The sequence below is a fragment of the Mytilus edulis genome, chromosome 2, assembly GCF_963676685.1.
Source record: "Mytilus edulis chromosome 2, xbMytEdul2.2, whole genome shotgun sequence".
Taxonomy (NCBI): Eukaryota; Metazoa; Mollusca; class Bivalvia; order Mytilida; family Mytilidae; genus Mytilus; species Mytilus edulis.
This window is the reverse complement of record NC_092345.1, coordinates 100,042,401-100,059,175: the sequence shown is the minus strand read 5'-3', so window position 1 is coordinate 100,059,175 and position 16,775 is coordinate 100,042,401. Positions and strand designations below refer to the sequence as shown.

At 34.4% G+C, this 16,775-nt stretch overlaps 2 protein-coding genes and 1 long non-coding RNA gene across 3 annotated transcripts in view; 1 reads left to right on the top strand and 2 right to left on the bottom strand.

The window, feature by feature from the left end:
- Positions 1-13,946, top strand: part of LOC139513672 (glycoprotein-N-acetylgalactosamine 3-beta-galactosyltransferase 1-like) — a 50,410-nt gene extending 36,464 nt beyond the window's left edge. The window contains exon 5 of the mRNA XM_071302366.1: positions 13,361-13,946. Within this exon, the coding sequence (XP_071158467.1) occupies positions 13,361-13,501 (141 nt within the window). The 3' untranslated portion in view covers positions 13,502-13,946. The remainder of the gene's footprint in view (positions 1-13,360) is intronic.
- On the bottom strand, positions 7,675-12,482 carry LOC139513669 (uncharacterized). Its single transcript, XR_011662496.1, has 3 exons — positions 12,263-12,482; positions 10,951-11,177; positions 7,675-7,780 (listed from the first exon to the last, which is right to left on the bottom strand). It is a non-coding gene; the product is annotated as an uncharacterized lncRNA (long non-coding RNA).
- On the bottom strand, positions 11,201-12,264 carry LOC139510387 (uncharacterized; the record flags this gene model as incomplete). Its single annotated transcript, XM_071296969.1, has 1 exon — positions 11,201-12,264. A coding segment is annotated over exon 1 (1,035 nt), but the record flags the coding sequence as incomplete, so codon positions are not given.
- Positions 13,947-16,775: the final 2,829 nt, after the last annotated feature.

Sequence of the window (16,775 nt, the reverse complement as noted above, 5' to 3'; positions counted from 1 at the left end):
GTGTTGTCATTTTAGCAGTAATGTTAACATTGCCTTTTTAGCGGGAGGTTTTGCTAGCCGTAAAATCAAGTTTAACCCATCAATTTTTCTAAATAAATATCCTGCATCAAGTCATGAATGTGGCAGTCGTTACCTACAGTCTGTTTTTATGTATGTGTGCGTGTGCTTTTCTTGTAGCATTTCTGGTATTCGGTTGTTTTCCTATTATGGTTGATGTATTTCTGGTGTTCGGTTGTTTTCCTATTATGGTTAATGTATTTCTGGTGTTCGGTTGTTTTTCTATTATGGTTGGTGTATTTCTGGTGTTCGGTTGTTTTCCTATTATGGTTGATGTATTTCTGGTGTTCGATTGTTTTACTATTATGGTTGATGTATTTCTGGTGTTCGGTTGTTTTCCTATTATGGTTGATGTATTTCTGGTGTTCGGTTGTCTTCCTATTATGGTTGATGTATTTCTGGTGTTCGGTTGTGTCCCTATTATGGTTGATGTATTTCTGGTGTTCGGTTGTGTCCCTATTATGGTTGATGTATTTCTGGTATTCGGTTGTTTTCCTATTATGGTTGATGTATTTCTGGTGTTCGGTTGTTTTCCTATTATGGTTGATGCATTTCTGGTGTTCGGTTGTTTTCCTATTATGGTTGATGTATTTCTGGTGTTCGGTTGTTTTCCTATTATGGTTGATGTATTTCTGGTGTTCGGTTGTTTTCCTATTATGGTTGATGTATTTCTGGTGTTCGGTTGTCTTCCTATTATGGTTGATGTATTTCTGGTGTTCTGCTGTTTTCCTATTATGGTTGATGTATTTCTGGTGTTCTGTTGTTTTCCTATTATGGTTGATGTATTTCTGGGTGTTCTGTTGTTTTCCTATTATGGTTGATGTATTTCTGGTGTTCGGTTGTCTTCCTATTATGGTTGATGTATTTCTGGTGTTCTGCTGTTTTCCTATTATGGTTGATGTATTTCTGGTGTTCTGTTGTTTTCCTATTATGGTTGATGTATTTCTGGGTGTTCTGTTGTTTTCCTATTATGGTTGATGTATTTCTGGTGTTCGGTTGTTTTCCTATTATGGTTGATGTATTTCTGGTGTTCGATTGTCTTCCTGTTATGGTTGATGTATTTCTGGTGTTCGGTTGTTTTCCTATTATGGTTGATGCATTTCTGGTGTTCGGTTGTTTTCCTATTATGGTTGATGTATTTCTGGTGTTCGGTTGTTTTCCTATTATGGTTGATGTATTTCTGGTGTTCGGTTGTCTTCCTATTATGGTTGATGTATTTCTGGTGTTCGATTGTCTTCCTATTATGGTTGATGTATTTCTGGTGTTCTGCTGTTTTCCTATTATGGTTGATGTATTTCTGGTGTTCGGTTGTTTTCCTATTATGGTTAATGTATTTCTGGTGTTCGGTTGTTTTTCTATTATGGTTGGTGTATTTCTGGTGTTCGGTTGTTTTCCTATTATGGTTGATGTATTTCTGGTGTTCGATTGTTTTCCTATTATGGTTGATGTATTTCTGGTGTTCGGTTGTTTTCCTATTATGGTTGATGTATTTCTGGTGTTCGGTTGTCTTCCTATTATGGTTGATGTATTTCTGGTGTTCGGTTGTGTCCCTATTATGGTTGATGTATTTCTGGTGTTCGGTTGTGTCCCTATTATGGTTGATGTATTTCTGGTGTTCGGTTGTTTTCCTATTATGGTTGATGTATTTCTGGTGTTCGGTTGTTTTCCTATTATGGTTGGTGCATTTCTGGTGTTCGGTTGTTTTCCTATTATGGTTGATGTATTTCTGGTGTTCGGTTGTTTTCCTATTATGGTTGATGTATTTCTGGTGTTCGGTTGTTTTCCTATTATGGTTGATGTATTTCTGGTGTTCGGTTGTCTTCCTATTATGGTTGATGTATTTCTGGTGTTCTGCTGTTTTCCTATTATGGTTGATGTATTTCTGGTGTTCTGTTGTTTTCCTTTTATGGTTGATGTATTTCTGGGTGTTCTGTTGTTTTCCTATTATGGTTGATGTATTTCTGGTGTTCGGTTGTCTTCCTATTATGGTTGATGTATTTCTGGTGTTCTGCTGTTTTCCTATTATGGTTGATGTATTTCTGGTGTTCTGTTGTTTTCCTATTATGGTTGATGTATTTCTGGGTGTTCTGTTGTTTTCCTATTATGGTTGATGTATTTCTGGTGTTCGGTTGTTTTCCTATTATGGTTGATGTATTTCTGGTGTTCGATTGTCTTCCTGTTATGGTTGATGTATTTCTGGTGTTCGGTTGTTTTCCTATTATGGTTGATGCATTTCTGGTGTTCGGTTGTTTTCCTATTATGGTTGATGTATTTCTGGTGTTCGGTTGTTTTCCTATTATGGTTGATGTATTTCTGGTGTTCGGTTGTCTTCCTATTATGGTTGATGTATTTCTGGTGTTCGATTGTCTTCCTATTATGGTTGATGTATTTCTGGTGTTCTGCTGTTTTCCTATTATGGTTGATGTATTTCTGGTGTTCGGTTGTCTTCCTGTTATGGTTGATGTATTTCTGGTGTTCGGTTGTTTTCCTATTATGGTTGATGCATTTCTGGTGTTCGGTTGTTTTCCTATTATGGTTGATGTATTTCTGGTGTTCTGCTGTTTTCCTATTATGGTTGATGTATTTCTGGTGTTCTGTTGTTTTCCTATTATGGTTGATGTATTTCTGGGTGTTCTGTTGTTTTCCTATTATGGTTGATGTATTTCTGGTGTTCGGTTGTCTTCCTATTATGGTTGATGTATTTCTGGTGTTCTGCTGTTTTCCTATTATGGTTGATGTATTTCTGGTGTTCTGTTGTTTTCCTATTATGGTTGATGTATTTCTGGGTGTTCTGTTGTTTTCCTATTATGGTTGATGTATTTCTGGTGTTCGGTTGTTTTCCTAATATGGTTGATGTATTTCTGGTGTTCGGTTGTTTTCCTATTATGGTTGATGTATTTCTGGTGTTCGGTTGTTTTCCTATTATGGTTGATGTATTTCTGGTGTTCGGTTGTTTTCCTATTATAGTTGATGTATTTCCCACGGTTATGATTTGATCCCCGGAATTGTATTTGCTTTATCGAATAATGACTATTGAACAGATGTATACTTCTGTTGCCTTATTTCTGAAATTCCACACTTCAATAACTGTTTTCATTTTTCCTAAACATGTATCTAAAAAGTAAAATCACAAAAATACTGAACTCCAAGGAAAATTCAAAACGGAAAGTCCATAATCAAACTGCAAAATCAAATGATAAAACACATCAAACGAATGGACAACAACTCCCTTATTTCTGACTTGGTATAGGCATTTTTAAATGTAGAAAATGGTGGATTGAACCTGGTTTTATAGCGCTAAACCTCTCACTTGTATGACAGTCGCATCAATTAGTCGCATCATCAGTTATATAAATTAGAACTAACTATTTCTCCATTTCTTCGATTAATGGAAAGGGCACCATATTGTTGATTTTATCAAATACTGATATTATTGTAATAATATGCTAAATAGTAATTACTTTGACATTTGTTATGCTAGTAAGACAGTGATATTGTTAAAAGACGGATGTGTGTGTCCCGAAAGTTAAAAGTATAACCGAAGTTCGACATTATTTCTCCTGTTATTGATTCTTATCATTCTTACTAAAAAAATACCTAGTTTAGTTGGCCAAATTGTTAAGGCAAATGGTAACGTATCAGACAAAACAACTAAGACACATGTTTAACATTATAGCCTACAAACTAACTATCAAGTAATTAGTGAGCACCCAACCAACGATCTTGTTATAAGTTTTATTTTCATTACTCAACAGTAGAAAACCAATAACCTATCAGGTATAGTGCTTCTACAAGTAGGTGTTTAACGACTTTGACTTCATATAAGAGCCTAGCACGGTCGTTTAAAGTATATCATTCACTTCTCTCCGGAATTTACAGGAGCAACCAACAAACTATGTATCAATCAATATCTCGTCCATTCCTCTAGGGAAAGCAACTAATAAGCGATCGACAAATACATGTAAGTATCCTGATTCCTTCTCTGTGGTAAGTAGCCTTGGAAAATGTAATGACATAAAACTGACTAACAAGAACACTGTGTCTAAACCACACCGGCAAAATTTGCTCGGACTCGATGGTATCTAACATCCGGCACAATGACGGAACACCAATAGACAAAAGAAAGGTAGGTTTCTTCTTATTTTTTTATTTTTTTATGATATCGAATAATATATATACATATACAACTATTTTCTATTGTGAGATGCAATATTTTCTACAACCGTTCTATATTAACGGAGAAATAAGTCAAAATGCATGTCAAAATGACGAATTGAGTGGACCTTGCCTCGAAATTGTTTAATTTCTCGTTAAATTGTTCACATTGTACGGAAAGAAAGGTACGGGAAGATAGATATTGACACGGAGATTGCAAATTTAGTTATTATGAGCATCTCAATAATTGTATTTTTGTGTATGGAACGAAAGAAAAGTGTCATGTCAAATTAGAATAAACCGGTTTCGTCAATGTTGTTACTACAAAATCACCCGGTTTCGTCTATATATATCACCCGGTTTTTTTTGGTTTTTTTTAACAAACAATTTATGAAAAGAAACTTTGGCACGGATCTGAACATTGTCTTTCGAGAATTTAAATATATATTTATTGTAAAGTAAACTTGGCGTGTTAAAATCTATTTTAAACGGGCACCTTTGGACATAGTTAGTTATGATAATACACATTTTCCTAATGAAAGGTGTATCCCTTATTTCACTTAACTTCAAACTAATTTTAAATGGAATATTGTGAAAAGCTGGCATTACAATAAGTGCAATGATGCAGTAAAGCAACATCCATCAGTACCCTGAAACAAAAACAAAGTTTATAAATGGCCGATCATGTTGGTTTTCAGACCAGATACCCAAATAATTCGTATGGCAAAGTTTAATCAAATTTGTTAAAGGGGGGAATTTTGTACCATAATTGGCAATAATTAGCTGCGCCATGACTGCATGATACGCCCGTCGTTTTATGTGTGAAGTAATATGCAATAATCAGAAATAGTTCTGAGATGGGGAGCACCATGTGAAAACCGCTATTCTTTTTTACAAAAAACTCAATAACTCCAAAATAAAAGTTTGAATAATCACCAAAAAGTATAGAGATCTTAAGATTAATATTAATAAAAAGTGAGTAAAATTTAAACAATAATCATAAATAGGTTTTGAGATACTTCGCTATAAGTGACCCCCCCCCCTTTTTGTTTTACCAAAAATAAATTCAATCACTCTAAACCAAAATTTTAAACATCACCAAAAAGTAAACAGAAGTTTAAAATATTTATATAACTAAGAAGTGTATAAAGTTTAATGCCGTTATAATACTTCGTTTTTGAGATATGGCGCGACATGTTAAAAAAAACCCACATTCCTGTTTCACTTACGTTTTCTGTAACTCAAAAAGATTTAATTTGATTTTCACTCAAAGGTTTGCAGATCGTTTGACCATTATAAGAAATAACTATGTTAAATTTTAAGAAAATAAGATAAGCTGTCCTGAAGTTACGGTGCGACATGTTTATGCTGGACAGACGGATAGATAGACGGACAGACGGACGGACCGAATGACTGATAGATGGAGAAACGGACGGATGGAAGGACGGACGGACAGACGGGTGTATACAATAATATGTCCTGTCAAAATTGGGACGGGCGTGTAAAAACGCAAAGGAATGAAAAAAAACTCGTAATTAAAGGTCAATAAGTTTTATTAGGATATCGGCCAAGTCGATTTATTTGTATATTTGTCTGCCTTATCATTTTTTCTATATAACTTTTAAATATATTTGAAAAAAATGTATAGAAATAGATAAAAAGAACTTGATATTCGGCATTGATTATAATAAACATAATCCAACTCACATAATCCGATTTCCCGGGTGTCCCTGTTTTCTCATTTCTTACAATATTTTAATTCGGTATACACTTTATAATTTTTTGTGTTATTAAAATTTGCTGTTACAAAATATTAGAAATTATTATAAATTAAGGAATGTATCTCCCTCATGCAAAGCTCTGATTCCTTTCACGGATTTGGCTATACTTTTTGGACCTTTTGGATTATAGCTCTTCATCTTTTATATAAGCTTTGGATTTCAAATATTTTGACCACGAGCATCACTAAAGAGACATGTATTGTCGAAATGCGCATCTGGTGCAAGAAAATTGGTACCGTTAATTTTATTATAAGATAAGTGGCGAATCTAGATGACGTATTAGTTGCACGCCCCGACTTTGGATTTTCGAAAAAACTAAGGATTTTCTTACCCCAGGAGTAGATTACCTTAGCCGTATTTGGCACAACTTTTTGGAATTTTGGATCCTCAATGCTCTTCAACTTTGTATTTGTTTGGCTTTTTAACTATTTTGATCTGAGCGTCACTGATGAGTCTTATGTAGACGAAACGCGCGTCTGGCGTATAAAATTATAATCCTGGTACTTTTGATAACTATTTGCACGCCCCGACCCCACCTTTGGTTGCCAAAACTATATTGATTCCTGTATTTAACGATTTTGTAAAGCAAAAAATAATCAAAATATTGTTCGACTCGCTACGCTCGGCGGTATGTAAAAGTTGTTCGAATTACGTCCACTTTGAAATAAACTGAATCCGTCTGTCCGTATATATTGTCAAAATATATTGACCAACGTCAGTGTACGGTCATCATAACACAACGGCGACAGTACAGACTCGGTTTTTTTTTAGTAATGTTAACAAAATAATTATTATTGAATTTTGTCGATGACCTGAGACTATTATACTAATTTGTACATAGCAGTATAGTTACAATAAGGGATAACAAAATTTATTTTAATGCATGGTAGTTGTAATCCTACATTCATTTTCTATGTCGATTATGCATGCATATACAGTTGTCTTATTATCAACGTATATCCTTAAGAAGATTTATTTTTAACGATTGTAGAAAAGATTACATACATAGAATGATTAGATTACTTATAAAGGTGTCCATCCTTTTGTGCGAGAAAATTTCAGATTTTATGAGGGCGCAAAGCGCCCGAAATGAAATATTGATTATATGATAAGATTAGAGTGAGATATAATAATGCATTGACCTTCAATTCTAATCAAATAACAGCTCTTTAAAGTACACCCCTGAATAAAAAATGTTACAATCCAGGTAATACCTTACTGCGCATGCCCATAGGTAACATCGTATACCTCGGGCTACAATAGATTGACTTTCAATGAAGCCAAACCTTAAACCTCAAACAATTATGTTTGATATAAAACAACAAAACCAATACCTGAACCAATAAAATATCATATTCTTGTTCAAAAGATCTGATACGAAAGTAACCGATTCAGTAAACAATGGATATAGTTCACCATAGACATATTTCTATGCATCTGGATAATGAATTATAAACAAATTGACACCCAAAATACTAATTATCAGACCACTAAGCAAAAAGCAAAATCCAACATCTGACCAAACATCTGAATACTGAACTGTTTGGACTGAATAGATATAAGGCGGTTACTTAAAAAAAAAAAATAACTACAGAAAATAATCATTTGTATTATCAAATGTACATCAAAATATTTCACAGAGTATAAATGTTAAAGTCAGTAATTTCTTTATAGTCCACGAAAAAACTGCATACGAATGTTCTATATCATATTCCGCCACACTGCTACAAACTGCAATTATTGTTTGGAATACCAGTCATATTCAAGTCCATCCAACTCTATCCTTTCTGAAAAATTTAATGATATAGATGTATATTTCAAGTTTGCATTCTAGAATAAACATTCTGTGTAATATTTCATATTTTATTGAATACTGTTTAGAAATACTTAGATCAAGAGTCGTCTTATTGTTATCATACCACATCTATTTGCAATGTATTTAATTTCTCTATAATAATGCATTTGGGTGGGATGGGTGGGAAATGCATTATTATATCTCACTCTAATCTTAGATTTTCGTGAGATATAATAATGCACGTTTAAAGCAAGCTTACCATTTCTAAAACTTTATCTGCAAAACCCGCTTTTTCATTAGTCCTAAAATAAAATTTATTAAACGTTCTAGTGTTGGACCAATCTGCCATGGACATAATATCATCCATACTGATGCCACTCATCGCTGCCTTGCTAGTTGAGACCATGCGACAAGAATGTGCTTGAAACAATGAGATGTCGATTCCTGCCTCCTTCATAACACATTTAATCCAATTTCCAACTGTCTGCGAAGATAGACCTTTAAAAGGTTTCTTAGTTGACCTTAATAAAGGATCAGGTTCATGTTTACTAACAGGCCTTAAATGTTCCGTTCTCAATTCATATTCATGTATACAAGAAATAACACATAATTTTTTCTTTGAAAATTTGCAGTATTTCACTGATCTGTTATTGCAATCTTTTTGTGTTTTAGACAGACCCGGTAAATGAAAAATTATACTACTTTTGTTTCTGGACATGAATCTTCTGTCTAACCTTGCAATTTCAGATATCCTTTTTGGCGCTGCCAAAGCCAATAAAATTGATAATTTTTTACCTAAAACTGAAAAATCAAGTTTTTTGTTTATTGGTAAAGCGGATAAATATTTAAGAACAATATCCAAATCCCATGAAAATTGGTATTTTGGTAAAGGTGGATTATTTTGTAGAACACCTTTCATTAATTGTTTTACTATAGGTAATTGACCAATTGGGACACCATCGATATATGGCAGGACTGAAGATATGGCCGAACGGTGAACATTTAAAGTTCTGTATTGATACCCCTCTTTATACATCCAAGTCAAAAAATCTAAGATAGCGGCCAAAGGTGCTGAAAAGGGATCAATTTCCCGTGAGCTACACCAGCTAGACCACTTATTCCAGGCACTGTCGTAAGAAGATCTTGTTCCCGATTTCCAAGACCCAAGGAGTAATTCTTTAGTTTCCTCTGAAATTCCAATTGAGTTAAATGATCTCCGGAGACCGTCCACCCTGCTAGTTTTAATGTTTTGTTCAGAATCAGTGGGTGTGGCTCTTTCATGGGAGACAATACAGTGTTGTGACTCATGGGAAGTAACACTTGATAATCTACTGACATTTGAAGTAACAGAGGGTACCAAGCCTGGGATTGCCAAACTGGAGTTATCAGAATTATCTGACTGTTTTCCTCCCGAACTTTCGCCAGACACGTACTTATTAGACAGAACGGGGGAAAAGCATAACCCTTTATCTCTCTCCAGGATTGGAGAAGGGCATCTACCGCTTTCGCTTGGGGATCTGGCTTCCAGCTGAAATATTGATTCAGGTGAGTATTTGACCTGTCTGCAAACAGATCTACATTGCAAGGACCTATGCGTTTCATGAGACTTTTGAAAAGTATCGGACTTAACCGCCAATTGCCGAAATCCGCATAATGCCTGCTTTCCCAGTCTGCTATAACATTGCTTTTTCCTGGGATATAGTCCGCAGTGATTGTTAATTGCCTTTGAAGACACCAATCCCAAAACTGATTTGTTAGGGAATTTAGTCTTTTTGACACCGTTCCCCCCATTTTGTTTACATATACAATTGCTGTTGTGTTGTCCATTTGTATAGGAATATGCTTGTTTTGTAGATTTTTGGCATAAGATTGTACTGCGAACATTGCTGCTTTTAGTTCGAGTTGATTTATATGGAGGGATTTTTCCTCGTCCATCCAAAGCCCACCTATACTTATCTGTTGACATGTTGCTCCCCATCCCGACAGACTTGCATCCGACTGAATGGTTAAATGGGGTTCTGGTCTTATTAACGCTTTCCCGTTCCAAGACCCCAGCTTGGTTACCCACCAATGCAACTCGTTCTGAACTTCCTCGTTTAACTGGATTTGGTGATCGTAATGGCCCCCCAAATGCAGGGCTTTTGATTTCAATATTTGTAAACTGCGATAATGCAGAGGACCTGGAAGGACAGCTTGATTTGTTGCTGTTAACTGACCTATCAACTGAGCTAAATCTCTTGCTGACACTTTCTTGTGTTCTAGCATTAATTTTGAACTGTTCTTTATTTTCTCTACCTTCTCTTTCGGGAGAGACAAAGTCAACAACTTTGAGTTTACTGTATAACCCAGAAACTCCATTGTTTGTGAAGGTTCCATTACTGACTTGTTTGTATTGATCAGAAAACCTAAGCCCCTTAATATTGACAAAACTGTTGAGAGATCTGACAAAATTTTCTGATTTGACTGATTCATTATTAGAATATCGTCTAGGTAAACTATCAGACGTACACCTAAACGTCTCAATAAAGTCATGGGAACCTTCATCAGTTTTGTGAATATTCTTGGGGCTACTGCAATCCCAAACGGGAGGGACCTGAATTCCATTATTTTTCCCTGCCAAAAAAATCTGAGGTATTTTCTGTGTTCTTTTGCTATTTGCAATGTCAAATATGCATCGGTTAGGTCTATTTTTACCATCCAATCGTTCTTCAAAAGAAGATCTTTTAACAAATGAATTCCCTCCATTTTGAAATGTTCGTAACGTAAAAAAACATTTAGGCCTTTTAGATTTATAACAGGTCTTTGACCCCCTCCCTTCTTTGGTACCAGAAAAATGTTGCTTATGAACGAATCCTTTGTTAGGAAAGACTGTGTTATGGCCTTCTTGTTCAAAAGTCCTGTTATTTCTTTGTTTATCAAATCTTGATTCTCTTGATTGAAAAAGGCTTGATTTGGTATTTGATTTTGGAAAGGTGTTGCTAAGAAATCTAATTTTATTCCTTTTACACACTGGAGAACCCAAGGATCTTTTGTAATTGAGTTCCAATTCTGTAGGAAAAGACTTACTCTTCCCCCTACAGGAATAGAATTTTGATTGATTATGCAATTCATTGGTAATTGGAAATAGTTTTGTATATGACTGAAAGTTTGCTCTTGACCTACCCGTTCTATCGGTTTGCAGGTTTCTTGAACACTTGGTTGTTCTGAGGTTGAGTCTGGATTTGGTTCTGGGTCTGGTTCTGGCGCTGATTCTGGCGCTGACCATAACTGTTCCCCTGTCTGCTCTGTGACTGGTTTCCCTGCCAAGGTCTCTTCCCTGAAACTTGTGGATGGAGAGCTTGTCTGCCGCCCACAGACTGCAGGTTGTTTGTGGGCCCCTGCTGAAAAAACTGATCATTTTTCTATTAAAAAGAGGTTTACCAGCATGTTTTTTCTTGTTAGAAAACAACAACATTTCTCTAAGTTCTTTGTTATCCTTGTTTTCTTTAGCCAAAGACTTTAGAAACTTATTACCAAAAAGTTGACCCTTAGATTTTGCCAAAGCTTTCTTGCCTTTCTTCTCATTTAAAAAATCTAGACTATCTGGCATTGTTTTAACTAACATTGCTTTTCTCCTGTCAGTGTTATAAACATAGTGAGCATTACCTGCTAGCACAATAGCCCTCTGTGTTAACTGAATTACATCAGAAGGGTCCATACCTTGATTATCTTTCTTAATCCTATGTGCTTCAGACCATAAACGGGACAGAGGACCCATAACATCTAGAATGCGTAGCTGTGTGTTAATTTTACTTCTCTCTAATCTAGCATTCCATTTTCTACCTTGAAAATAATTTTTCTTAAAAAATCTATCTGTTTCAAGAGCCTTTAATCCTTTAGACGAAGGAATAGGCCAATTTAAAGACATATCTTGTCTCGTCTTTTTACTTATACCCTTTAGAGCATACTTCTCTATATATTTGGTTACATGAGATGGTACTTTTTCTTTTTTATCTTTAGACAAAGAAGGTTCTGGGTCAAACGCTTCATTGTCTTCTGAACTCTCTGATTCAGAGTTACTAGAAGATGATTCACTGCTACTAGTATTTTCAGAGGAACTGCTAGAATGATTTACAACTTTCCTGTGTTTAATCTTACCTTTTCTGCTAGGTACGGAGTCGTCCCGTTTCCGTTTAGGGTTTTTGGTATCTAGGTCAGAGCAGCTCTGTCTGACATCTTCTTCTGTCCCGTCGACTAACGACATTTCATCATCTTGACGAGAAGAGATATTTCTCCTCGCCTTGTGAGAAGAGCCCAAAGACTCGACTACCTTATCAGTTTCTACCGCCACTGCGGTAAAACTTACATTTTCATCAATGACCCTATGGTCTTCCGAATCAAGTGCACCGCTCTCTCGAGACGGTGTAGCCATCCCTAACGGAATGTCATTGAGTTGGGCGTTAGCCATGCTAACTAAAATAATAAACCCACTAACCTTTAAATAATTTGGAAAAAAACGTCTTTACTCAAAGAGAGCTAAATTGAAAGTCAATCTATTGTAGCCCGAGGTATACGATGTTACCTATGGGCATGCGCAGTAAGGTATTACCTGGATTGTAACATTTTTTATTCAGGGGTGTACTTTAAAGAGCTGTTATTTGATTAGAATTGAAGGTCAATGCATTATTATATCTCACGAAAATCTTAGAAATATAATCAAATATCAATTGTGTGTTTCGATTTTTAAGACCGTAAACTTTAATTTCAAGTTTAAACATGTTTAACATATTTTCCCATAACTCATATAGAAAACGCATATTTAGAGAGCTTTAATCTCAATATGCTGTTAAAAATTTCGGAATGCAAAGTAAATTAAAATATTTGTGTTCTATAAGAGTAGGAATTCAAGTTTTTGCTTATTATTTATTTGAATCTGCCGTTGTCCGGTGAACGAACTTGTTTTCCAGCGACCCACAAAACTCCTTTTGAACGCTGAAGTTAAATAATCAATTATAATGTAATGCGATTATGATTTTTTTTATTTGACCAAACCGGGTTATGCATTTTAAAATCTATGACGAAACCGGGTTGTATACATTGACGAAACCGGCCAGTTCCATTTTGACATGACCCATTTCTTTCGTTCCATACACAGAAATACAATTATGGAGATGCTCATAATAACTAAATTTGCAATCTCCGTGTCAATATCTATCTTCCCGTACCTTTCTTTCCGTACAATGTGAACAATTTAACGAGAAATTAAACAATTTCTAGGCAAGGTTCACTCAATTCGTCATTTTGACATGCATTTTGACTTATTTCTCCGTTAATATAGAACGGTTGTAGAAAATATTGCATCTCACAATAGAAATAGTTGTATATGTATATATATTCTTCGATATCATAAAAAAAAATAAAAAAATAAGGAGAAACCTACCTTTCTTTTGTCTATTGGTGTTCCGTCATTGTGCCGGATGTTAGATACCATCGAGTCCGAGCAAATTTTGCCGGTGTGGTTTAGACACAGTGAAGAATTGTCACCTAAAAATGTATTATACGAGGTTTTAATAATCTATCTGGTCTTTTACAGGGATTAGAGAGTATAAGTGACTATGCCATATCTTTTCATTATGTGCGTCCACGAGAAATGTACGCATTAGAGTTTTACATATACCATTTACGTCCATACGGAGTAGAATCAGGACATCAACATCTGAATGTGCACAACTGACATGGATTTATAAAGCTGAGTTAATTTTACGGACCTGAATCAAAAAGTTTTGGAATTGTATATATAATATAAAGTTTAACATTGGTCAAGTAAAAATGTCGTATTCAGTTAATACAATTGAGTCTACCAACGAAGTAGTTACCAAACAGAAGTAATTTACAGCCGCTTTTAGTGTTCACTTCACCGACCATGACCGAAGTTTCGGGATTTGATTTTGGGGTTTAACCACAAATCTTAAATAAATCAAACTGTTTACACTATATACAGACAAATGCAATGAACCTAATCGAATGTGGATATATTATTCCACATTTGTTAAATGCTGAAATCGATCATATGATTTTTTTGTACGATACATGGACTGTTATTTATAATTCGTATTTATTTTAAGCGTATGAAAATTCGACGAAAGCAAATATCAATAAATTACATATAATTTCGTGTTGTTTCGTATTGAGAAGTAAATTGGACATCTTTATTTAAATGTGTATTTGGTTGCACATTATTTACGTACTTACTTATATGCATTAAAGACGAAAGTTCATAAATAAGGTAGTTTCACTGTAACTAGAAAGAAACATCTGAACAAGAACCATGTTTTCTTTTTCTTCTGTTTCATAATACATAATTATTGTAGAAGATATATTTAAAAGAAGTTCATGATTCACCCTGTGTATACATCAAACATTTTTTTTTAAATGTGAAGAAAATCAAGTATTAATGTGAAAATAATATCAGACAATTCCAGAATAAGTCCCAGAGAACACACATCGAGTCATGTTTTGTGTAGAATATACACAAACTAGAGTGGTTAACAAATGGATATTCAACTTATAATTCTGTTACAAACAGACAACTCCATGGTAAAAACCGAAAACGACCAAAAATGCAAACAACAATGTAAGAAACACAAAATAGAAACTTAAAAACTGAACTACACAAACAGAAACAGGAAAGATCTTAGTTTCCCACAAAGAAATCCCATTTTCTACCATGTTGTAGATCCTATTATAATTTGAAAACAAATACCAATTTATGTCATCCGTCTGTTAATTGTCCATTTAAGCCATTTCCTTTTTACGGTTCAGAAACTAATCGTCGATTATTATCAAATAAAGTCTTAAATCGATTGAGAGAAAATAAATCCAGGTTACAAAATAAAACCGAGGGAAACACATCACCTTTAAGAGGGAAACAACGAAATTACAGAAACACTAAATAGTTATCAAAGGTACCAGGATTATAATTTAGTACGCCAGACGCGCGTTTCGTCTACATAAGACTCATCAGTGACGCTCATTTCAAAATATTTATAAACCAAACAAGTACAAAGTTGAAGAGCATTGAGGATCCAAAATTCCAAAAAGTTGTGCCAAATACGGCTAAGGTAATCTATGCCTGGGATAAGAAAATCCTTAATTTTTTTGAAAAATTCAAAGTTTTGTAAACAGGAAATTTATGAAAATGACCACATTATTGATATTCATGTCAACACCAAAGTGTTGACTACTAGGCTGGTGATACCCTAGGGGACGAGACGTCCACCAGCAGTGGCATCGACCTAGTGGTGTAAATAGTTATCAAAGGTACCAGAATTATAATTTAGTACGCCAGACGACAATAAACCAAACGATAATGTAACACACACAGAAACGAACTATAAGATAACAAATGCCATTTTCCTTACTTTGTACAGGACATTTTAAGAAAACTGATTTTGTGGCTAGCCTAACCTCGCGCTTTTATAGCAATGTTAAATATAACACTTAAATGACGACATTATATGACAGGACTACAGTACTAATAAGTGCAAGAAAATTCAGGACAGAGAAATAAATATTAAACAGTTTATCTTAGTTATCAAAGGTACCAGGCTTATAATTTGATACGCAAGACTACGCGTTTCATCTACATAAGACTCAACAGAGACGCTTATATCAAAATAGTCAGAAAGCAAACAAGTATAAAAGTATCAACACGACATAAGTAAACAGCTGTTATCGGTAAACAGTGATAATACTACAAAATGTTAAATGAGGATTAACTTAAGTTTTATACAACATGGACAATGTAGTTTGTCGTTTCCGGGATTATGGATATCAAATGAAATACGATATGTACTGAATTGAAAAAAAAACCAAATATTTCGATTCTGATTGCCATTTTACCTTTTCTTAGCGGTAGTTTCGCTAAAGTCTATTTTTCTAGTGGAGGAACATTATCTGTGTGTAACTGGACAACTGTTGTTGTATAATAAGGACCACAGTAGTATACTGCTGTTTTAAATGTTTTAGTCGAAAATCGGTTCAGAGAAAACAAATCAGGTTACAAACAAACAGTGGGACACATCAGCTATGAGGAAAACAGCAGAACAACAGAAAATCTAAACTGCAAAATACATAGAAACGAACTATTTGATAATACTTGTTGTAATTGATTTAAATCAGGAAAAAATGTTATGATCTGAATTTGTTTTGAAATAGCTTTATATATGTCTGTTGGAAATGACATCCTTATTTTTATGGTGATAAGTTTATAAAGCTTATCAAATAACACGCAAATGCATATGTAAATATTGTCTCCCTTCTATAAAAACTTCAATATTTTGTATAACTATAAGAAGAAAGGATGAAAGTAACGACAACTGGACAGTAATTGTGTACATCTGTGAAACATATATTCAACAGCGGTTAATAGTATCTTGATGGCACAAAAAGCTTATTATAAGGCAAGCTTACCAGAAAAACGAGACAGAAAATACCATTTTGAAATTAAAAAAATCATCATTTGAAAATTAACACGACAGAACCACAGTCATAAAGAAAAGTGTAGAAAAGATCAACAATAATACTCAAAACACTTCACAAAAAGTTATAGTCTCAGCAAAACAAAACAAAAATTTGGAGATCTCAAATAAATTAACAGCAATTGACCTGTCTCAGAAAACATTAACCACAAGGCTAGTAGACATGATTTGAAGAGGGTCGGAAATTTTACCTCTTATAGAATTTCATAAATTTAAACCTATAGTTAAAGAGTGTACTGATCGTCAAAGTTTATTTCTTAAATTTGTAGGTCAGGGCTGTCGGAAAGGGGAAATGGGTATCGGAGAATCAATAATTACAAGTATTACAAATTAAAGATTACCAAGAACTAATTGATTACTTGATTTATAGGATATATCTTTTTTCGGTTTGTATAAACTCATCATAGATACCAGGACTAAATTTTGTATATACGCCAGACGCACGTGTCGTCTACAAAAGACTCATCA